The 22327-nt window shown below is 52.2% G+C and overlaps 3 protein-coding genes across 7 annotated transcripts; 2 read left to right on the plus strand and 1 right to left on the minus strand.

Moving 5' to 3' along the window:
• Nucleotides 1-1362: 1362 nt before the first annotated feature.
• On the minus strand, nt 1363-19487 carry lpar1 (lysophosphatidic acid receptor 1). 5 transcript variants are annotated; one of them, XM_077623062.1, is made up of 5 exons: nt 19027-19487; nt 18749-18869; nt 16972-17062; nt 3674-4426; nt 1363-2109 (listed from the first exon to the last, which is right to left on the minus strand). In XM_077623062.1, the coding sequence occupies exons 4-5, from the start codon at nt 4413-4415 to the stop codon at nt 1772-1774; spliced, it is 1080 nt and encodes a 359-aa protein (XP_077479188.1). In that variant the 5' UTR covers nt 4416-4426; nt 16972-17062; nt 18749-18869; nt 19027-19487; the 3' UTR covers nt 1363-1771. The 5 variants fall into 5 exon arrangements, with proteins under 5 accessions (XP_077479188.1, XP_077479189.1, XP_077479185.1 ...); XM_077623063.1 differs by lacking the exon at nt 19027-19487 and adding an exon at nt 7326-7522 and having other exon boundaries at nt 18749-18775; XM_077623059.1 differs by lacking the exons at nt 18749-18869; nt 19027-19487 and adding exons at nt 7326-7522; nt 18403-18656.
• Nucleotides 9075-12108, plus strand: LOC144091397 (dynein axonemal intermediate chain 2-like). Its single transcript, XM_077623696.1, has 12 exons — nt 9075-9338; nt 9421-9582; nt 9668-9789; nt 9854-9996; nt 10110-10223; nt 10292-10431; nt 10556-10678; nt 10790-11013; nt 11101-11236; nt 11336-11482; nt 11550-11723; nt 11813-12108. Exons 1-12 carry the CDS (start codon nt 9156-9158, stop codon nt 11822-11824), a joined length of 1680 nt encoding a protein of 559 aa, XP_077479822.1. The 5' UTR covers nt 9075-9155; the 3' UTR covers nt 11825-12108.
• Nucleotides 18993-21905, plus strand: stbd1 (starch binding domain 1). The gene is made up of 3 exons (XM_077623058.1): nt 18993-19415; nt 19731-20068; nt 20144-21905. Exons 1-3 carry the CDS (start codon nt 19187-19189, stop codon nt 21311-21313), a joined length of 1737 nt encoding a protein of 578 aa, XP_077479184.1. The 5' UTR covers nt 18993-19186; the 3' UTR covers nt 21314-21905.
• Nucleotides 21906-22327: the final 422 nt, after the last annotated feature.

The following is a 22327-nucleotide window of genomic DNA, read 5'->3' on the forward strand; positions in this document are numbered from 1 at the left end:
AACACGGTCAGAACGATGCTTCTCAAAGGCACACATACTTTAGCCATTTTCAATAAGAACATAGCATTGTGGTTATTCTTTAGTATTTGTTGTACTAAAGCAAGCTCGGAAGGGAGAAAATTAAAAAAAGAATGGAAAAAGGCACAAAACACCGACAGTAGACTGGATAAAGCGGTTAACAGTACAGATAAGAGTCAATTCCCTTTTTTTTGGATTCCCTTTGACTATTATACACACAGGCTTGGCAAACTCCTATACATACAGCCGGTTTACTATACATCCTGTATATTTGGTTTGGAAATGGACAAGCAATACAGAGGTACAGAGCAGCACAATTGGGAACAAGTGGAGGAGTACATTTGCTTGCTGCTCAGCGCTTTTTCACTTCAGTACACGCCAATTTGGGTCCCCGTGTATGTGACATATGATTAACAGACGCATTGGCTTTACTAGGCTTGAGGACCATCCCACTGGTTTGATTAAGGCGTGTTGGTGGAGGGAGACGTGGAAAACAGACTGGATGAGAGACGGGGACCCTCCAGGACCAGATTTGGGCACCCCTGCTTTAAGGGAACTGTGGTGTGTCAATGAAGCACAATCATTACACAAACATATGCACTGAACTGCTTGAAATGTGCCGTTTTAATCCCTAGCAGATTTATCTTTTGTCCCTATTGAAAGGCCTCGGTCCACAATAAAATAGTCAAGGTCAACCTTGACCATTTCATACATTTAAATTCCCAGCTAACCAATCTAGGTACACTAAACTTTTTTTGCGCGTTACTGGCGAGTAGCGGTCAATCTCAAGTCAAAGGGATAGATGAGTTAGCCGTGCTGGTGTTTGTCGAACAGGATTACGTTCACACCAAAATGAAAGCCATGTGCCACGGGATTTGGTCAATTCCAAAACCACGGCCGCGTCATTCATGCATTTGTTCATCTCGCTGACCAAACAAGACCTTTTACTGTCTGGCCTGGCCTGGGGTCTCTTGGGGGACTAATGGATTCACGGACCAAAAAAAAAACAAGTGCCAGAAGCACACGGGTCAAGATGTTTCCTGTCACGATGGGCTGTCAGCTAACACGGAGCACCAAGATGGCCTTGGCCTTCTCTATAGACACACACACACACACTCTCACACACACACAGTTGGCCTGAGTTTGGCTGCATGCGGCCAACATCGTCCTCCCCTCCTTTGGTCAGATCTGCAGAACAAGTCTCCTTTAAAGCCCTAGAAGGCAAATCAAGGCGTCAGCATCTTTCCCCTCCATATTGGACGGGCTGAAAGGGTGAGCTGGACTATTTCCCACTTGGAGAACTTGAAGTTGAACTTTATAGAATCCACAGGATAGGGGTTGTCGGACTTTCCAACATGGTTATCGCTGCTGGAGATCAGCAATTTGCAACACGGGGCGTCCGTTTACGCGGGGGCGGCGCTTCATCCCGGGAGGACCGGACCGGACCGTAAGGAGCCGTGGCCGTCAAATCCTACACAAAGGTAGCGTAAAGCGGATGGGATCGGGGCGTTATTTCACACGTTCACACACACGGAATCGTCTGCGTTGGCCGTAGAAGCGCGCGACGCAAACGTCAAAGGCAAAATTAAAAATAAATGAAAAAATACAGACGGCATTTCAAAGTCACGGAGGGTACGCGCGACAGCCCCACTTTAAGCGCGGTCCTTCCGGCGCCTGGTCCAAAGTGGCACCGGCGGTCACTCGACCCGGGATTGTCGTCGTTGGTCCCTGTCAAGCGGCGACTTTGGAGGCCTCAGACCACGGAATGTTGGTTGTTGTGGTGCGCGGCGGCGGCGGCGGCAGCGCCACCCAGCACCGTGTGGTTGAGCGAGGACGCCGATCGGTCCGAACCCTCCGCCCCCGCCCCCGCCGCCGTCCCGTTGACGCTCTCCTGCTGCTGGCAGCACAGGATCTGGCGAAAGGTGGCGCTCATCTCCTTGTCGCGGTAGGAGTAGATGATGGGGTTCATGGCCGAGTTGAACTCGGCCAGGAGCAGGAAGAACTTTTCGTAGGTCAGGACGTTGCAGCCGGCGCAAAAGACGTCCAGGAGAAGGATGACCAGGCCCGGGGTCCAGCAGATGATGAACGCGCCTACGGAAAAGGAAAAAGTTAATGCGGCCACGGCTAATGCACGGCAGCCCAAATCTGAAATCGAGCACCGTGGAAGGATATCCAGGTGCTTTCATTCAAAAGTGGATTTTTTTTTGGGTGTGCCTTGTCACCAGCGGAATATGCAAAAAACAATTTGGATCATAGAAACTGGAGACGCAGAGAAATGTAAATAAACACTCTCAGGCGATGACTGGAAAATCTCGAAACGTCTGGAAAAGTGTTTAGACATTTTCCAGGTCCTGTCTGCGATTTGAAGGGGGCGGGGGGGGGCACTTTACACACTTTAAGCGAAGCTTTCGTAAACGAAACCCGATCAGCTGCATTGCACAACTGGCTCGCGTGCGATCGGATCGGGATGACCATCCGCCTCATTCCTATTTTTCCTGGCCACATGGAATGAATGATCCAACAGCGCAAGATAAGCGCGCGGCGGCCTTTTATGACCCCGTGCCACCCATTCATGTGGAAACATTTACTTCTCGCACGCAAAAGCCTCTTTTTCGGAGCACGGGGGACACCATTCACACACGCCGAGTCCTTGGAGGCAAAATGGACGTTCGCACGCCCGTTTCCCAACTGCATTGCCGTCGGTCGGGGAGGAAAAATGTGTCCCACGGAAAAAACTAATGGGGAAAGAGTGGAGCTCTTGCCAAAGGTCATCGGTGCGTCGGATGCGGTGACCCCGGCCGGTTCAGCTGCGACCATTTATGTACTTCTTCTGATGTGGGCCGAGGTAGCCTCTTATTCTTGCACGCGGACCGCCATCGAATGCGACACATTCTGCGCTTTTGGAGAAAGCCGGCAATCATCCGAGGTCACGGCCGCCGTGTCGTCAGCAGAAAACCTCGCCGTGCGCGCTCTGCTCTGAGATAGCTCCGCGGTTTCCCGTTTGTCCTCGGCAAATATTTTTGCCTCTCTCTTTCCTTCCCGACGTCCACACCTTCACCCAGTAGATAAGATACAATCGCAAATGCTTGCTAAGCAACTGGAAGCGCAGAGTTTTCTTGTGAATTCCTGTAAAGAATCTTCTGCTGACTTATAAAAAACAAAAGGGCTTTTAAATGTCAGCCATCGAATCTCAAGCCAATGTTGAGCATTCACTTGACTAATGTCATTTAGATATTCCAAACAAACCTTCTTCAAGACGAGAAAACAAGCATTCTGCCGACTCATTCCAAGTCATTTCCGAGCAAAAGAATGCCTTGCCACGCTTTTAGTGGAGGCTTGCACGCTGAAGAAAAAATGTTACGTACGGAATCCTCTGGTATGTTTGGTCCGGGACAAACACATCCTGTTTCCAAGTAGCGAGAGGGACTTTTCCCACAGTTCAGCCTTCAACTCACTCCCTTTTCTTTTTCGCTGGGCTCGCTAGGTTTGTTAGAGTACGATAGACGAGTACGGTGAAAGTCAATTTCATTGCCACGGATAATGAATAAGAATTCATTTGGCTTATCAGCTTAGCGACGGGACGATTCCGTTGGCAAATAAAAAAAAGGTAAAAAAAAATGCAGTTTGTTTTTTTTAAAACACAAGGCTAACTCACCCAAAACGATGGCCACCGTTTTCAGCAGCGACATCATGGTGTCTTTGTTACGGCGCGGGCCCGAGCTGTGGCGCGACATCCTCATGGTCCGTTGGCGCACGTAGACAAAGATGTGAGCGTAGAGCGTCACCATGACGGCGAAGGTGGCCAGGTTGAAGACGGCCCAGAAGACCAGGTAGGAGTTACTGTAGAGCGGCGCCATGTTGGAGCAGGAGCGCACGGCGCAGATGCAGTTCCAGCCGGCGCTGGGGATGGCGCCCGTCACGATGGACAGCGTCCAGATGACCACGATGACCACCACCACCCGCCGGTTGCTCATGCGCGTGTGCAGCTGCATGCGGAAGACGGTGATGTGGCGCTCGATGGCGATGGCCAGCAGGTTGGCCACCGAGGCCGTCAGGCTGGTGTCGATCAGGCCCTGGCGCAGCAGCCACGTGGACACGCTCAGCCGCCGCGTGTTGGGCCCCGTGTTGAACATCAGGTAGAAGTAGGCCAGGCCGGCGAAGAAGTCGGCCGCCGCCAGGTTGGCCATCAGGTAGTAGATGGGGAAGTGGAACCTCCGGTTGACGTAGATGGCGATCATCACCAGCAGGTTGGCCAGCATGATGAAGACGCACACCGTGATGCCCAGCCCCATCACCAGCCGGCTGACCGCGTTCCACTCGGCCGCCAGGTGCTTGCCGCTGCGGTTGTAGAAGAAGGCGATGCTCTCGTTGTAGTAGCACTGCCCGTCGTCCTCCATGGTCCGGCTTTCTGAAATGCGGGGGGGGGAAAAAAAGAAAGGTCTGAGCCCAGAGCCCGTAGCAACACGACGCCGCGACATTTGCAACATTGAGCCCAGAGCCCGTACCAACACCACGCCGCGACGTCTACGACATTTTATCGACACGTTGCCTACGCAATACGACTCATGTCACGCGAGTGTCATTCGGAAAACAAAAACCGCTGGCAGATGGCTATTTCCACCCGACTCTTGCAACGGATTGTGCCATCGGGGGAAAAGTTCACGAAACGGAGCCATCGAGCAGGGACGGAAAATGAGCCCATCTTCCTGCAATTTCCGTCTCTGGAGGAAGTGGCGTTTTGCCCATTAGGAGAGGATGAGTGACGGACGGCGGCACCCTTAATGCCCGATGGAGCCATAATGAGGCGGAGTCGATGACAAGCGCCACAGCCGCCGCGCCAGGAAGGCCATTTGCTAAGCTTGTCATTTCCGTGTCGACGCCATTAAGTATGTGGAGGGAGCGCTGGGTGTCAAGCTGGACTATTGTCGTTTCTCCAGTGCTCTTTGCCTCCCTCATCTGCAAATGGAGAACAGAGTGCGTGTGACTGGGGAAGCAGATGGCTTCCATCTTTGGCCGGCTCACCCCGCCCACGCGTCCCCCGACCTCGCTAGCTCGAACCTTGGATGTTGTTTTCCACTCGGCTTTTTGTTTCTTTTGCAATTCCGGCGGGCCCCATCATCGTGGCCAGTCGTCCAACTTGGCAGAACAATGAATGAGCCACGTATGGGTGGCAAAGTGCAGGCGGTAACCTTTAGGGGGGATGCTGTTTACGTTAGCGACGCCCATCTCGCGGCCTTTCCAACCCTGACCTCGGCGCCTCGCCTAGCCAATGTTTTTCACGGCTTCACGGCCCCCCCGCCCCCCGTCCCCGGTCGGGTCCGCACAATGCGCGCATTGTTGGCATTCCCCGGCCGCAGCAAGCCAAGAGACGTCCCAGAATACACAGCCGGCCGGCGACGCGGTACGGTACAGTAGCGCACATTCATACGAGCTCCGCGTTCCGTGACGTTCTCGCACCCTCGCGCCGGCGCGTAGGCTCGGCCCATTACCAGTGGCAGACCTGAACACAAGGGACGGATTGAGAGTCCGAGGCCAGTCACGCTCGGGCGGTCCGTCACCCTACGATACACCTCGCCGCGGCTACTACGACTGCACGTGGTGCGCTCTTGAAAGGGCTTGTCCTTAGGACAACTATTGGATGGAGCCCCACGGGTGCCAGGCTAGGGGAAAAAAAATGAAATAAGTTTCCATAGTGCCTCCGTAGCCACAGTTTAGCCGACTGGAGCCACAGTTTGGTCAAGAGTGCCCAATGTTTAGTAAACAGTATTCAACATTGAGTCAACGGCACCCACAATTTAGTCATCCTTACCCGCAATTTACCAACAAGCCGTAAGTTGGCCTTACTAGATTTTTTTTTCTTTCTTCCCAACACCGACCGGCCCGCGTCCGTCCGCCTTTGGGGAGCCGCCGCCTCCTCCTCCTTTAAGCGCACGCGACATTGGTCCGCTTCCAAATACGATGACAAACTGGAGGGTGTTTAGAAAAACTTTGTTTACTGGGGAGGAAAAGGAAAACACTGTTGCTATCGCAGGAGGCTAGGGTGTGTTTTGAGTCGATATTTTTAGGAATGAACTAACGTTCTTAGCTCCAATTAAGCCGCAATCCTTGCAGTCAGAAGTTCGACTCAAAGTAGACCACACAAGGACTCAATACAGAACACACGGCTGCTACTACGACGACGACGACGACGACTACCACCAGTACACGGGTCCTACCATGGCTTGCATGCTAAAATGCCACGGCGAGACCCGCACCTAGCACAGCCACAAATATCAGGGCGTGTTACAATAAGTACGTTTCCATGGGTATCCCATTAAAAGGTGATCGAGGCCGGAGGGCAGATAAGGATTTGATCCAAAATGCAAGTGGACCACCTGCTTGAAGGAGAACGCAATCTGGAGCGGAATGGCAGGAATGCAAGAGGGAGGAAACTTGGCATCAAGGCAACGCACGCGTTTCCAGGAGCCACGCCAGGAAACACAACGCAAACAGGAATCCAAGTGGCTGGGACGAACGTACAAATAGCGTCGGGTGGGTCGGCGGCATGCGCTATCCCTGAGGATTTGGCCCTCTTAACTCACCTCTCGTATCCAGACTCCAGCCACTTTTACTCAGCGTATTTGAGGAATGAAGATGTTGGCTTCTTGCATTGCCCCACCCTGTTGTCATGTTTATTGTAACGCCATTGGTGATTTGATGGAGCACATCGAAATACATCCCATCCAATCCAATACATTTGAAGCCATACTATTTTGAGCATTCATTTTGATGTATAGCACGCTACCTTATTCTAGGCTAGTCACCTTTTGGAGCCAAGATCATTTGCCCGCCTGACGCAACCCCCACTTAAAAAGGAAACCAGCGTATTCCCAACGAGCGCCGGAGGTGGATTATTGTGGATTATTGACCGCCATTTGACTTGAAACGCCATGACTTCATCTTGACTTTGACTGGCCAAGTGTTTGGGACAATGAGAGCATGGAATAAAAATGCAAGTCTTTACTTTTAGCCCAAATCTCCCGAGACAGAAGCGGCCTCACGCTTCCGCGTCACCTTTTTCCCAGCGGCGCACAAAGCGGCGTTATCTCGCCGACGCCGCTTGGTTTACCAGATGTACTCGGACGGGAAGCCGGCGCTCGGTGCGCTCGTTCGTCTACGTGGCAGGTAGGACCCCCATGTCAAAGTTGCCACATTGGCCAACGGGGTCACCCGCTGGAGAATAGATGTGAAAGTGCCGCCCCGCCCCCCTTCCCCCGTTTCCCTCCTTTGGAAAAACCAAGACGAGGAACGACGAGCCTTAGACTCACGGTGTGTCTTGAGGTGGCGAGCGGAATAGTCCACGATGGAAGTCCAGAGCGGGCTGAATTTCCCCCAGCGCGCGCGGGCGGGCGGACGGCCTGCCCTCCCTCCGGTCAAAGGAGCCACGAGGAGTCCCGATCCAGCAGGAAGAAGCCAGGAAGTTTCATTGTGGGTCCAAATAAACACACGCCGCGCTCCTTCTTTCCTGCACAAAGTTGAGGAAAGTCAATTGGCTTGATGCTGTTCTGTCTCTTCCTGGCGCCTGCTGCCTGCTGCCTGCTGCCTGGCGCGCCCCCTCCAACTCTCCCTCTCTCCCTCTCTCTCTCGTTGTGTCCCTCCCTCCCTGCCTCCCTCCCTCCTTCCCTCCCCCGCCACCCCAGCTGGGAAGGGAGCTCGTCGTCTGCATGTGATGTCACCCACGCGTCGTCGTGGAAAATGACAGGGGTAAATAAAGTAACTTTGCCGTGTGTGTGTGTGTGTGAGCGCGCAAACAAACAAACAAATGTGAGTGGTGCCCGAAACAAAAAATACACCAAAATGTCTCCTGTCAAAACAAATTCAATTCATGAAAAATAAGAACGCTTGGTGAACAAAAAAGTGTCAATTCTACATAGCGAGCAATCCTTAACAAGTTAAAGGTCCTCAATTTATTGGCAAACAGTTTTTACGAGAGAACCGTAAAAACCTTTTGATCTAACTAATGCCATCACTAAAAGTGGGTCCAAACGGTTGCACCTTATCTGGGATTTATGACACATTGACCGTCCGTACTCATGAAATGGTCCCATTTTACAGAATGACTATTTCAACAATCAAATCCAGGTGCGCAACGGTTTGTGGTCAAAACAAAGGCAAGCGAGCGAGTCAGCTAATATTGTCAGTCGAAATGACGGAAGCCATCTTTCACGCTTTTGACAAGCGACACATTTGGAGAAGCTCTTTTGGGTCCGTGTGGTAAGGGAAAGGAATTTATCAAAGTGGGCCGGCCGCAGTTGCAAGTTGTTCCCTTTTTCCCTTTTTCTCTTTTCCCCCCAGAGCTTAATTGGAAACACATTTGGCCCCCCCAAGAGCCCCCCTCCCCCCTCGGTAACTTGTTAAACGAGAGCAACAGGAAGGGAGGAGGGAAGTCTGGAAAGGCAGCAAAGCCAAGGAGACGGACAGGAGGAGGGGGGAAAAAAAAAGAAGAAAAAAAAAAAAAAGAGAACAGAAGAGAGACTATATTCCTTAGCTATTAACCTTCTATTTTTTTGAATCAGTCGAATACTTTTTTTCCCGTCCGACTACCGACATGCGGCTGTAACACTCCTATTTCTCACGAAAGCATTTGCCTTCCGGGCATTTGCGTACGTCTGGCAACGGCGCGCCATCTGCCAGCGCTTACTTAGCCAGGCCTTGGACCCGCTTCTTCTCTGGCGTCGTAACGACGTGTTAAAAGGCGCAAAACGGTGAACGGCGCACAGGTCAGGTGACAAGGGACACCATGTCGACATGACTTGGCTTGCAAAACGCCGCCGCTCCCGTCTTTGGACGGCCCAGAATGGAACGTGGTTCAATGGCAAAGCATTGGACTTTTCCCCTCAAAGATAAAGATGGCTTTTTCACGTGCGCGCGACGGAGCCGTTTGAAAAATCCATCGCATCACAACATGTCACCGGTGCGTTCTTTGACACGATGTTCATCTCTGTGATGGATCCCTCTTTATTACAAAGTGGAATTCATCACGTACATTGTTTTCCCTTTTGCAAAGAAATGGATTTGGCTGCGGCAACAAGGGGACCTTTTCCATTTGCTCTTTTCAATAGAAAGTAGCGGTGGTTTGGTGATTGACCCACATAGTAATGGACATCCTACACGAATACGTCAAGCTCCGCAGCGAATTCGGGCGCCAGTGTCTCTTTTCCGACCGCCACGTGGAGCTGCTGGTGGACATTCCCCCCAACCCCAAGCTGGCGTCGCAGTTTGTCGTCAAGGAAACCAGAGACCTGGGCGTCCAGGGCTGCGGGGAAATGTCCGAGCACGAGGTGACCCGGCCGGCCGGCGCCAAAGATCCCGGCGGGATCTGGCCCGGGTGGGGAACGCCCGCTGACGATTGTCTCCGTCAAGGTCAACACCAAAAGGTTCGAGTACGACAACCAAGGAATCAATCACGTGGAAGGAGGGTGGCCCAAAGATATCAACCACCTGGAGATGGAACAAACCATCCGCTTTCGGAAGAAGGTGGAGAAAGACGAGATCTACATGAACAGCGTCATGGTGCTCGGCACGGTAACGTTTGCAAACGCCACGGGCCGGCTTCGACCCTCTTTTTTCTTTTTGGGGGGGGGCACCGTGAATATATTCTACCATACAGGTTATAGGACAGTGCGTGGGACAGAATAACGCGGTGGATATCTACCAGGAATACTTTAAGGATGAAGACATGCTGGACGAGGTTCAGGATGCGCCGTCCGTAAAGGTGGCCAACGTATACAGGTAAGAGCGGGTTGGGCCGGGCACATTTGCCATTGAAAAAGGCTGAGGGAGCATGCGGATTCAGAGACCCGCACCACGTCAAACGCCACGTCACCTGCCTGTCCTGGCAACCAAACGGCGGCAACCACCTGGCCGCCGCCTACTGCTACCTTCAGACGGACAAAGCCCATTTGGGCATGAGCCAAGAATCCTACATCTGGGACATTGGTGAGTACAGGCGAGAGCTTCAAACAATAAATAAATCGGACAGGCGGTCTCTCAGAATGGTCCATCTGGGACACGGGTGAGAAAAGCAGACCCATGGATGGCACCTTTTGCAGAAAACCCCACCCAACCTCACGTGACCCTTCATTCGACAAGTCAACTCATCTGCCTGGATTACAACCCCGACAACATGCACTCCATCTTCAGCGGCTGCGTCAACGGGCAAATCGGTGGGTCGCCATTCCAGTCGTGCCGGCTCCTCCTCTTCCTTGACGGTTTTTGCTTTCTCTCCTCCCAGCCTTGTGGGACGCCCGCAACGGCAACAGTCCCGCGGCGCGTACCCCTTTGGTAGCGTGTCACACGGATCCCGTTTACAAGATCGTGTGGTTGCAATCGTCCACCGGGATGGAGGCGTTCTCCGCCTCCACTGACGGACAGGTCGGCGGGCCTTTTGGAATCCCAAACGGCCGTCCGTCGGCGCTTTTTGAATCCCAAATAGCCGTCCGTCGGCGCGTCACTCCTCCGGACGGTCGAGCCTCACGCCGACCGTCTTTTGCGACAGATCCTATGGTGGGACGCCCGGCAGCTGAGCGAGCCCACGGACAGGCTGGTCCTGGACCTGAGTCGGAAGGAAAACCTGGACACGGCGTTGGGGGCCATCTCTCTGGCGTATGACCAGTCCACGGTTTGCGTTTGTCTCCTTTCATTTGCGGGATTTGGGGCCATTTGGACACTCTCGGGTGGCGGGACGCTTCCCCCCCCCCCCCCCCCGGCTAAAATCCCTCTCCGTGGACAGCCGGACACCTTCTTGGCGGGGACGGAACAGGGGGCCGTGGTGTGCTGCAACAGGGCGGGCAAAAGCGCCAGCGAGAAAATTGTCTGCACGTACGACGGCCACCACGGACCCGTCTACGCCATCCAAAGGAACCCCTTCTTTTCCCAAAACTTCCTCACCGTGGGAGACTGGGGCGCCCGCATTTGGTCGCAGGACATCAAGGAGACCGCCGTCATGTGGACCAGGTCAAATGAAGCGGTCCGTGCCAAAGGCTTCGTGATCGGTCCTCGTTGACCCTCTCTTCTCTTTCGTCTCCCGCCCGTCGTGATCAGGCACCAGGCGGAATACCTAACGGACGGCTGCTGGAGTCCCGTCAGACCCTCGGTCTTCTTCACCGTCAAGATGGACGGCGTTCTGGATATCTGGGACATCTTGTTCAAACAGAACGATCCCACTCTAACGGTCAAGGTGATCCATGGCACCGGGAGTTCTGTGGCGTTGGCGCCACGGCAATTCGGGGGCCGAGGCTTCGATCCCGGGTAAAAATCAAGGGCATTGCTCTCCCAGGTGCGTGACGAAGCTCTGTGCAGCATCAGCGTGCACCAGGGCGGAAGCAGGCTAGCTTGCGGCTCTCAAGAGGGCATCGCCACGCTCATCGAGATCAAATCGGGACTTTGCACCCAACAGCACAACGAGCAGGAGCTTCTGGCGGAGGTGAGAGCGGCCGCCAATTCTTTGGATGGAGGAGGAGGAGATTTTTTTTTTTGGCCTCGCGTCCTAGATGTTGGAACGCGAGACCAAGCGTGAAAAGGTCCTCCGGGCTCAGAGAGGAGGGGACGACGGCGCCGACGGCGGCGAGTCCGGTCCAAAGGCGTTGTTCCTCAGATCCGAGCACGACTTCCACAACGTGATGGAGACCGAGCAGAGGAGGAAGCAATGGGAATCTCGACAACGGGTGAGGGAGGGAGGCAGGCCGCCTTTTACCACCTTGTTTTGTCGCCTTTACCCTGGCTCATTTCCGTCTCTCTATCTTATCGCACGCAGCATTACCCGTAGGGCGGAGAGCGGCCAACGACCGCCACAGTCCCGAGAAGCAGATCCGCTAGCCGAGAGGCAAGACGCTGGCTCCTAACTTTTCCTCGACCGCTAGCGATGTCGCCAGATCTTTGGTTTTGGTTCACGGCTACACATACCAGGCGGCAAAAAGTCAGGTGTCAAAAAGCAAGTAGGTAGGCAGATCAGATCACGCCTGCATTTCCTTTTAGCCACTCCAAAGACAGCACGCTTGCAGCGCATTGAAAATAAATGGATATAAAAAACAAGAGTGCCTGGACTTACTCTTCTTACGGTCCCCAGCCACGCAGGCAGCCAATTGCGTCTGGTTGAAATCAGAAAATACAGTCAGTGCTCGGAAGCCTTGTTAAATTGGCTTCCATTCTACAGATAAAGGAGCTCTGGCCTTTTCCGACATTGTCAAGTCTGTCAAAGGACCTCGGTGACCCAAATCCTGGAGGAGTGCGCCGCCGATGACATCCGTGGATGTTACATCTTGGGCAAACTTGCTCAAAGTGCCGGGGCGGGAGGGAGGGATGGAGGGAGGGAGGCAGGGTTCAATTTGTGAGCCACGTGAGGGCCACGTTTTATGGGACTGGTGGAGCGAAGTCCAGACCGAGTGGCACGGGGGTTGGGGAATGGAAAATGGAAAATGGAAAATGCCCTAAAAGCATCGAGCCAAATCAACATTTGATAAGCCTTCAATTGCATCAAAGTGGAAAAGCAGCCAAAAAATAGGAAGGGCCAAACCCTCCCCTCCATTGGAAGGACCGAGAGAGACCAAGTTTACCATGGCAACGGCGGCAATTTAGTCCAAGAGCTGCAGCCTATCTCACTTTATATTTGTGCTTAAGCAATGAGGTGACTTTTGTAGCTTGGAGGCCTTCATAATAAAGAAAGCACATATGCTTCCCTGCTGCAGTTGTTGTTAAGGAAAAGGAGCAGGGCTCCAGGATGGAGAGAAAAAAAAAACTTCAGGTGGTTACAGAGGGGCCTTTTTTTTTGGGCATCTAGAAAGCTTAGGTTGACATCAGGAACCAATTACTTTCAAGTACCGACCGCAGAGAGCAGCCAAAAAAAAAGTGGACACACCACCACCACCACCACCTTCCTTCTTTCTACACATCTCCGTCCTGGCCCACCATTGCTGGTCCTGGTCCTGGTCCGCTCTCGGCCCTTTTAGTCTCTGTTTTGAATGCACGTCACGGGCAGCTCAGCACTTTTGCCATCCCTCCTTTTCCTTCCTGGCTCCGCATCCTCTGGCCTTTCACTGCGTTCTCCCCCACCCTTTCCTGCAAAATGCAGCTTACGTTTTCAAAAAACCTGTCGACTCATTCCTCCGAACTCCAATGTTTTTTTTTTAGGCGGGGGGGGCAGTTCCAAGTATGACTTTTTGGGGTTGTCGCAGAGCTTTCAGGACGTTCCCACGGCTCCTTTTTCCTCGTCTTCTCGCTTACGGTTCACGTTGAAGAAAAAGAAATAATATACCTTGACCTGTCCGTCCCCAGGGACAAAGACTCGCCACATTCTCGTCGAGATTCTTTGTTGGAGCAACGGAGGACAAAATGAAGAGTGACATTTGACCCCAAACAATAGCAAGCAGGAAACTATTTCCTCTCTAATCATGTTTGTATGGACTGTATTTGTGCAAATGGAGAGCAGCCCGCTTTGGAGTCCCTTGAAGGAGAGAGGAGTCACAAACAAACAAACACACACACACACACACACACGGCGGGGCTGCCAACAAAACGCGCCCTCCTCATTTTGGCTGTATCTTCATAGAGAATCCGTCAGGGAGAAGAGAGAGCAGAAGGGGGGATTGTAACGAGAGGATGTGCCGTCGTGAAAGACAACAAATGGAGGGAGGAGGTCGTAAAAAGGAGCCCACGTCTAGATTTCAACACGTCGCATTGGCCTCAACTCGGAGCATTTTCACATGCCATGAGAGCACGCGACTTGAGAAACGGCTGTCTGATTGTGGCCAAAATGACAAGAAATGGTTTGACGTCACGTCGCTCCCGAGCAAAGTCCGCTGGAGGGCCTCACCCACGGCCTCAAGCTAGTCTCCATTCGAGACTTCTCCTCCGGACGAAGCCCGACCCGGACGGGCATAAGAAAGCACGGCGTGCCAGTAGCCCGACGTTGCGCTGGAGCTTGAAAGAGGCCACTTTGAATGAGTTACCACTTCCAGGAGGCCCAAATGACAAAAGCCGTGTTCAAAGTGCCTCCGAGGTTTCGCACGTCACGCGACAAACCACTGCGGCTCGGTTTATGGACGCACGCGTGTGTGGTCATGGACATCTGCTTTACAAGAAAGTCGCCATGCATGTTGCCCTCCCTGCGTGGCGTGGCGTGGCGTGGCATGGCGTTCTTTGTGGTATGTCAAGAATTTCTGAATAGCAACACACACACACACACAAACAGAAGACTGGTTGTACTTTCCCATCAAAGGGGTGACTGAAAGCGCACAACTTCATTGAAAAAGGTCAAGAGCGACAGATGGGCCACCGTCAAAGCACCGATAGGAACATCATTTGGAAGTACGCGCCAGAGAGCGCGAGAACGACGAAGCATCCGTCTCGTCGGCCACGGAGGTCAAAGGGGCGTGTGCGCTCTCCGTCTCGCTCCGATGACCTCAGCGTTCGCTAAGGTTAGCACCCGCCCACGTGCGTGCACACGCAAGATCCAAGAGAAGAGGGTTAGGGTGCAGCCAAAAGTGTGAAAAGGAAAGAGGCCCCAATCTAAAACGGCAAGGTCTCCCAAGTTGAGAAGTTCACGTATTATCTAGGGGCCCTCGCTCTTCGCTAAGGGAGGGAGGAAGGAAGGAAGGGGGCTAATGAAGGAAGAATGGAGCAACTGTAAAGCTAAAGCGCTTTTAACTCACAAATTCCGCAGCGTCAACGTGAGCCGCAATTTAAGCAGAAAGCGTCCTTCGCAAGACGGGGCCGGACGGACTTTGGGGAAGGCCGGCTACGGACGCCCGCTATCCATTTGGCACGGGAGCGAGCGGCCGGATAGAAACCAGCAATTTGGTCCTGGACTTTTCCACACCACCCCAGTGAGACACATTTATTGTCAAGGAACACAGCATTTCCCCCCCTTCTTCTCACCGAACCACAGTGCTGTTTTAGGGATGCTTTGTAGCAAAGGTTCATTCCGAGGTCAGTAAGAAAGCACGCCGTCTCTGTCAAAGTCATTATCTGATCGCTTTCCTATGCACGTCTGCGAGGTGGATTAACAATCCCAAAGAATGTCCCGTTTTCCAGATCCATTTCTTGGTCTTAAAGCGTCGCTCGCCAGTGGGATGAGGTTTTTTTGGGGGGGAGGGGCTTTGATTGCTCAAAATGTCATTCCCAATGGCTACATTCGCGTATTAAACAAATCCCGGGAAGCGCTCTGCGCTCCGTCGGGGCCGGGGGCCGACACAAACAAATACGTTAACGGCGCCTGGGACCGATACAAAGGGATACGTAACCCGTTTGAAAAGGAGTCAAAGCCCCAAAGAACGTCGGCCCTCCCGCTTAGTTATTGGCCGACTAATTCATCGCAGAGCTGCTTGTTTTCTTAACACGGGTCACCCGATCGGCTCCAAAGCAAGTGGGGGATTCCTTTCCCAAATGGTGTCAAGCGGGACTGGCGTTTCCAAGTCCAATTGGACCAATCCTCAAAACAACTGTCCCAGATATGAATAATGCTCTGGGCACGGCTTGGACAAAGGGAGTGTTATCCTGACTAAGAGTGACATCACTGTGCTTTTGCAGAAGACGTGCCAAGCAAATGCCAAAGAAAGACGAGTGGAGTTGATACACTGACTCCACCATCCTTCCATCCGTCCATCCATGTTCACTCGTCATCCCGACTCACATATACTCATTTGTGCTTGAAATGCACCGTTTACCCGCACGTCTGAAGATTGGGGCAGGTTCTTACGGCTTACGCGCTGACCTCAAAGCGACCAACTTTGACGGCACGCGCGCTTGGACGCCACAGACCGGCTTTGTTGGAGTGTTCTCTCTGGGTGCTAAGTTTGGGAGCAGGAAGTGCACGCCGGGGTCGCGGGAGAGGGGGCCGGGGGGGTCTCTCGGTTTCTACCCACCTCCGTTCAAATAGAGCGGACCCTACAAGTCACGCAGGAAATGTGCGTGAGCGCGAGACTGAAGCCATTCTTTGTATGCGGGAGTTAGAAAAAACAACAACTCATTCAACGCCCACCCACACTAAGAAACAGAAGGAGATTTGTCACGTGGCACAGGAAGCCAAGCAAGTGCCACGCCACGCCGAAAAGGGACCTCAATGTCTCCATCTGATCTGTCACCTTAGCTCCGCCCAACATCTCGTTCCTTTTAAACCCAACAGCCGGACATTTTTAGAGGTTTGAAAAAGATGGGTGCCCAAGCCACAATTTACACAGAGTGCTGATTTTGTCCAAGATGAGGCAGCAGGACTCCATGAAAAAAAGACGCAGACGCATTCTAAGCAACACGACTGCGGCGCGAAGCAAGCAAGCAAGCAAGCAAGCAAGCAAGCAACCTTCACGCTGACAAGAGGAAAAAGATGATGAGAAAATATCAACCAACACATGCGGACAAAAAAATAGATTGCTGCACAAATCCATGCCAAAAGAACATCTGGAAAGAGTAGAGTCAATTGGCAAGAGAGGAGAAGCCTGCACAAGCCTCCACGCTAAACAAAACAGCTGCTCGCGATACACTTTTAGCGCTTTGTGCTTCCCGCGGGCTTGATCACATTTGACCTTTTCTCACCGAGGTTTTATAGTGTTGGGATTCCATGCTCACTGGTAATATAACATAACCCGAACGCCACTATAAAATACAAACGAAAGTTCATCTGCATTTAAGAAAAAAGGAAAAAAATCTTTCCTTCTTGATGTCATCTGACTAGAAGCCTGCACAAATGTTTCATTGGGCCGACTTCATGTCGTTGGGTGGCCACGGACTATTGCTTTCGAGACTTCAAAGTGGAGTGCGCTGCTTTTATAAGGGTGAATCACAAGCCGCTTTGGACTAGTTTAAAAGTTGTTGGACATAATGACGGCCTCAGACATCCATCGCACACGTACTGTACAGTAAATGCATAAAGAGCGCACCGTGAGCTTTTGCGACGGGAATAAACATGGAAGGTTCACTCACCGCGTCCCGTGATCGTCCCGCGGCGAGCGACGCCCTTCCTCGGCGTACGGACATTTGACTGGATGGAACGGAGGAAATGATGAGACGCGCCCTGTGATTGGAAGAAGAGAAAACAAAATGAATATCTGGTGATTTTGAAAGGGGCTGTATTAAGGGGAAAAAACGCTGTTGTACACCAATGGGTATATATTTGCTTACTTGCTACATGTGGATAAAACAGTTTTCAAGCTGTCAATATATAGCTGCAGGGCTATTTCAATGACTACACCATCCCTAAATAGGTGGATTTGAATTGAATGTTTTATATATTTTTATTATTAATATTTATAATATAGTACAATAAATGACACACACTCAAAAGCCCATAATCCAACGCTATTAAGTACTAGTATACTCTATACCAGGGGTCGGGAACCTTTTTGACAGAGAGAGCCATAAACAATATTTTCTAATGTTATTTCTTGAGAGCCATTCTCGGAATTGAAAAGTAAAGATAAATGAAAGTGTATTTTTTTTGTCATTGTATCACTTTTAACGTACAAAAAGTCTCTGATTTCTTTTGACAACATTATTATGTGGTGGCTTACAAAATCAGTATCAATGATATGCATGCAGAAGAGTAATAAAAAACAAAATTCTGATTAAAATAGGGGTACAGGTAGTGTCGACGCCGCAGTGACGCTCTTGTTAGTGCATTCGGGACTCGGCTCGCTCACCAATGATTTCCATATTTTAGCTCACAGGTTAGTGGAGAGCCATATGTACCCATGGAAAGAGCCACATATGGCTCCCGAGCCATATGTACCCATGGAAAGAGCCACATATGGCTCCTGAGCCATAGGTTCCCTACCCCTGCTCTATACATATAACGTTGTCTGGTTCCACTCAACACGTCATTACCCTCGGGGTCCCCCTGCTGGTCACAAAGCCTCAGCGCCTTTGAAATAGCCCCAGGCGAGCCCTGTATACATATACTATATTCGTGCTCGTCAATCCCATACCGATACCCTATATCTATCTATCTATACCGTGCACACAATATTTGCCGGTGTCATTTTGTACAGGCTGCACGAAATAGCCCGCATAGTATTTTGTAGTGGCTCAAGTGTCTACAAGATGGGCGGACTTGTGTACAACTTTCGAGCGTAAACTTGTCTCGAACCAACGGTTATTTTAGAACTACTTTGACGAGCGTAACAGAATGACCAGAAAGAATTTGCTCGTCTTAATGTTTACTTTATATCTATATTGGCGTTTATGGTTTCTGAAACACAATTGACAATCAGTCGCCCATCACTTCATGTATTCGTGCTAGGCTAACAGGCTAGCATTGGCCAAAAAAAAGTAACCAACATTGCTGCAAACGTGGATATTTATGCACACGAATAACATATATCCATCGAACAATCCACATATCAACGTCATACTTACTTGCGTAAGCACACACAGGCGACATTTAATAGGGAGAAGCTTAACACGTCACATTTGGCCTGGGAAAGAACGTGGGCCTTAGTTCGGGTGCCCATAAATATGCCTAATTAGAACCAAACGACGAAATTCAATTGACCACCAGGGGGACCAAAAGCCACAAAACACAAAATGATTTGGCATTTTTAAATGCAATATATACGTGGTACACATGTAGGTAGATAGCAGTTATTTTGGCGTAGTGTGCCGTGTGTCCACGAGATGGTAGTGTGACTCTAGACCCATTGACGTAATAACACGTCGCCGTTTGTCACTATTCTTCTGGCGACCCTCGTTCAATTGCACTTACTATTCAGACGTACGTTTTCTAAGTGAGCATCAATCGCAAACACAATTCCCACACGACTGTGTTTGTCGTGCTGGAACCATTTGGAAAGTCAACGGCCAGCGATGATGTTGTTTGAGAGCTTCTGCAACACAAGGGAAATGCTTGACGTTGGCAAAAGCCCAAGCAATGAGTGTAGTACTTCAAATCGATCGAGGTCACGTGACCGTTGGACTTGTTTTTTGTTTGTTTAATCAATGAGTGTGAAGCTCCTTGTGACGTCACCAACCAATGAGAGGCACCTGAGGCTGCAAGCCGTGTGCTTCCTTCCTTCCTTCCTTCCATCGTCTCGCAGTCTCATCTCAGCTGCCAGAAGCGGGCCGAGGGATCGGATCGGTTCGCGTCACGTCACATCACGTCACGTCACGTCACGTCACGTCCAGTGCGACCTTTAGAACAAGCATGTCTTTAAAAGGCAGCGACGCCGTGGCGGCCGAGCGTCGCGTCGATCTGGAGTCCCTCTTGTGCGTGATCGGACGCCACGGTCCAGTCGTGGCCATGGCACTCTTCGCCCTGCTGTCCGCGCTGGCGGCCTTCGTCATCTACCGGGCCGTCCGGACGGCCGTCCGGGGGAGGAACGACCGAAAGACGAGCGAGCGAGCCGCACCAGAACCGCAAACGCCCTCAACAGGTAGAAATCCCAAGCAACCACCGCATGCTGGCTCATTTCAACAACCCTCGCTTATTCGGAATGGCCACCCGTTCTCAGGGTTCTTGTGGGAAAAGCAAAGCAAAGCACAATATGATGGGTCATTTTCAGAGGATCGGGTATGTCAAGGAAAAACGATCCTCTGAAAATGACCCATCATATTGTCGTTGGCTTTTTCCACAAGAACCCTGTGGCTTTGATTGATACATTTAAGCTTGGGTTGTTTGTTTCCCCCATTTGAACAAGCGTACGACACCGTGCACTGACCTTATGTTGCGTGCGTGTGTCCTGTTGTAGGCGTGTGCGAGGTGGCCAAGGTACCCGGTCGTTTGGTTGACGGACACTCGGGTGTCCGTCAACCAAAGGTCCGTTCACGGGCCAAAGAGGCTGACGAGACTCACCTAAATGTCCGACATCGTCCCGCTGCCGCCGCCGTGGAAAAGAGCCGGTCGGTCCACACGCCCGACGGCCGAGAGCCCACCACTGGGAGTCCCCCAAATGCTGGGCAAGAGGAGCCCGTTCCTGCCGCTTCTGCCACCGCCGCCGTTTCCCATCTACACGCAAAAGATCATGGAATGAAGGAAGAAGAGATTTCAGAAGAAACCTTGAAGGAGGCTCACCTCTCCCACGGAGAAGTAAGAATCCAAACGCTGTACACTGGCTGCTCCAAAATGGCCAAAACACCTCACAGTGAATGTTTCCCTCTTCAGGTCGACGAGGCGGTGAGTCCAAACCCGGATCATTCCGACAAGAGGACGGGCACGGGAGAGGACGACACTCTGTCTTTATCCGGTCGCCCGCTGTGCTTAAAGCAGACACTTCCATCCGTTGTCGCAGTTGAGGAAGCTCTGGAGCAAGCCCAGCAAACCGGAGCAGAGGCTGGAACAGCGGCGCCCGACGTACCAGGAACGCCCCGTGTTTTAACAGACCAGATCGCAAAGGAGGCCATCGCGATCGAGCAAGACGGCGCACTCCGCCACGACAATGAGGACAACGTGGAGGACTCCAGCCTTGACTATGTACGTGGCGAGGAGGAGGAGGAGGAGCCCGCGTCTCACCGAGGACTCAATGATCAGGGCGCAGAGCGTTTTTCCTCGGCGGTCTCCGCTCCCCAAGATAGGAGCGAGCCGGTGGAGCTCCAGATTTGCCTTCCCCCCTTTGAGCCGAAGGGGGACAACGCAGGCGGCGGGGGGGAAGAAAGCGGGATTTCGAGCATGGCCGCCAGTCCCGACGCGGCGGATCCCGAAAATCCCTTTGGCGCCGTTGCCACGGATCGAGCGGCACGGGTGGAGGCCGCCGCCTTTGGACCCGGCGGGGCCCAGAGCGAGCCGGGCGAGAGACGGGGCCACGTCGACGCGGGCCGAGGCGCCCAAGAGAAGTCGGCGGATGGAGAGGGGCCGGAGGACGAGGTCCGCCAAAAGACCGAGATAAACATCATGGAGGCCACCATGGAGCTGAACGAGTGGATCGCAGACGGCGCGCCCCACTTTCCCTGGATGAACGCGAGCCAAGGCCGGCCACTTCCCCCCGAAGAATCGGCGCCCGCGACGGATCCCGGGGACCGGCGCCATTTGGGGGAAAGCCAATGGGTCCGCGTCACCTTCCGCCTCCACTACGTGACCCCTTCGCCCTCGCAGACGTTGGCCGTGACGGGGGACCGGCGGGAGCTGGGCAACTGGAAGGACTTTGTCCCGCTGGAAGGCCACGCCGACGGCCAATGGGCGGCCACCGTCGGCCTCCCGCCCGACACCCGCGTGCAGTGGAAGTTTGTGGTGGTGGAAGAGGGCCTGGTGCGTCGCTGGGAAGAATGCGCCAACCGCCTGCTCCACACGGGACGCGGGCCAGAGCTGCCCGTGGTCAAAACGTGGGGCCACCCGTGACGAGCCGCCCCGCGGCATTCCAACCGACTTCCTCGGCAACTTCTAATTTTTGTCAGTGTTACGTGACACGTTCTCACCAAAGAACTTTACTCTCAAAGTAGACGCGTCCGTGCCAAGGTACCGCATCCAGATATGACGAGATGATGTTTGGCGCACGGTTTCCGTTAATGCCACCTAAATGGAGGAAGGAAGACGTGTACAAGCTTACTGACTTCTCGGCTATTCCGGTTGAAGTAGGCGATAATGATGTATGTCTTGGAATGAGCAGATTTTGAAACGGTGCAAGTATCATTAGTACCCGTGCTAGCTGCTGGAATATTTATATCCACTATGTCCAATGTTATACGATCATCATAAAGCAATAAATGGAGATAATGTAGACTAGAAGGTGGCTGCCTTTTTTTTAAATTAACAACTGCATGTTCCATTCTTACTGGATCTACTAGTGCCTTGTTATATATCACAGCCCACCCCTGACTTATTCTGGTGTATTTTCTGGTGCAATGTTGCACTCTTAATATTGGACGAATGTCAAGAAATGTTCGTTGTTGGAAATGTATTCAATAAAAAGCCTGCTCTTTTGAAAGTTCAATTGGCTGCCAGTTTATTTTTAGTTGGGGGGGGGGCGGGGGGTAGGGGTGACTCCAGTAGCCTTTGCTTTTGTGGGATCAACAACCTGCGCCAGGACTTGTCACGTGGGATTAAAAGGTTGCCTGACCCAGTTTAGAGCAAAGAAAGCAGACTTTGCCCAGACGGTCAGTAGACCAAAACACAAGTGGTTGCCTTTTTTTTAATACACACAACTAACAAAGGTGAATGGATACGTACCGGCATCGGGTTGAAGTGATCAAATAAGGCCAGCAACTTGCTTTGATCCTGGAGGAGAAAGAAATAAGAGCGCAAAATGTCAGGCAGGAGTCACAGATACAAAGTATTATTTGGCACACTTCCAATTGTAATCAGCACCGGGTTTAATGAGTGACTGGTAAGGGGCGCCGTGGAGAGGATCTTGGC

Source organism: Stigmatopora argus, chromosome 16 (genome assembly GCF_051989625.1).
Source record: "Stigmatopora argus isolate UIUO_Sarg chromosome 16, RoL_Sarg_1.0, whole genome shotgun sequence".
In the NCBI taxonomy this organism is placed as follows: domain Eukaryota; kingdom Metazoa; phylum Chordata; class Actinopteri; order Syngnathiformes; family Syngnathidae; genus Stigmatopora; species Stigmatopora argus.

Excerpts from the sequence above, each read along its gene's own strand:
- LOC144091397 (XM_077623696.1), top strand. The coding sequence starts at position 9,156 with ATGGACATCCTACACGAATACGTCAAGCTCCGCAGCGAATTCGGGCGC. Across the intron at positions 9,583-9,667 it reads GCGTCATGGTGCTCGGCACG|GTTATAGGACAGTGCGTGGG; the intron begins GTAACGTTTGCA and ends TCTACCATACAG. Across the intron at positions 10,432-10,555 it reads CCGCCTCCACTGACGGACAG|ATCCTATGGTGGGACGCCCG; the intron begins GTCGGCGGGCCT and ends CTTTTGCGACAG.
- lpar1 (XM_077623059.1), bottom strand. The coding sequence starts at position 18,427 with ATGTCGCCTGTGTGTGCTTACGCAA. Across the intron at positions 7,523-16,971 it reads CGGGACGATCACGGGACGCG|GAAAGAAGGAGCGCGGCGTG; the intron begins GTGAGTGAACCT and ends AACTTTGTGCAG. Across the intron at positions 2,110-3,673 it reads AACGGTGGCCATCGTTTTGG|GCGCGTTCATCATCTGCTGG; the intron begins GTGAGTTAGCCT and ends CCTTTTCCGTAG.
- stbd1 (XM_077623058.1), top strand. The coding sequence starts at position 19,187 with ATGTCTTTAAAAGGCAGCGACGCCGTGGCGGCCGAGCGTCGCGTCGAT. Across the intron at positions 19,416-19,730 it reads ACCGCAAACGCCCTCAACAG|GCGTGTGCGAGGTGGCCAAG; the intron begins GTAGAAATCCCA and ends GTCCTGTTGTAG. Across the intron at positions 20,069-20,143 it reads CTCACCTCTCCCACGGAGAA|GTCGACGAGGCGGTGAGTCC; the intron begins GTAAGAATCCAA and ends TTCCCTCTTCAG.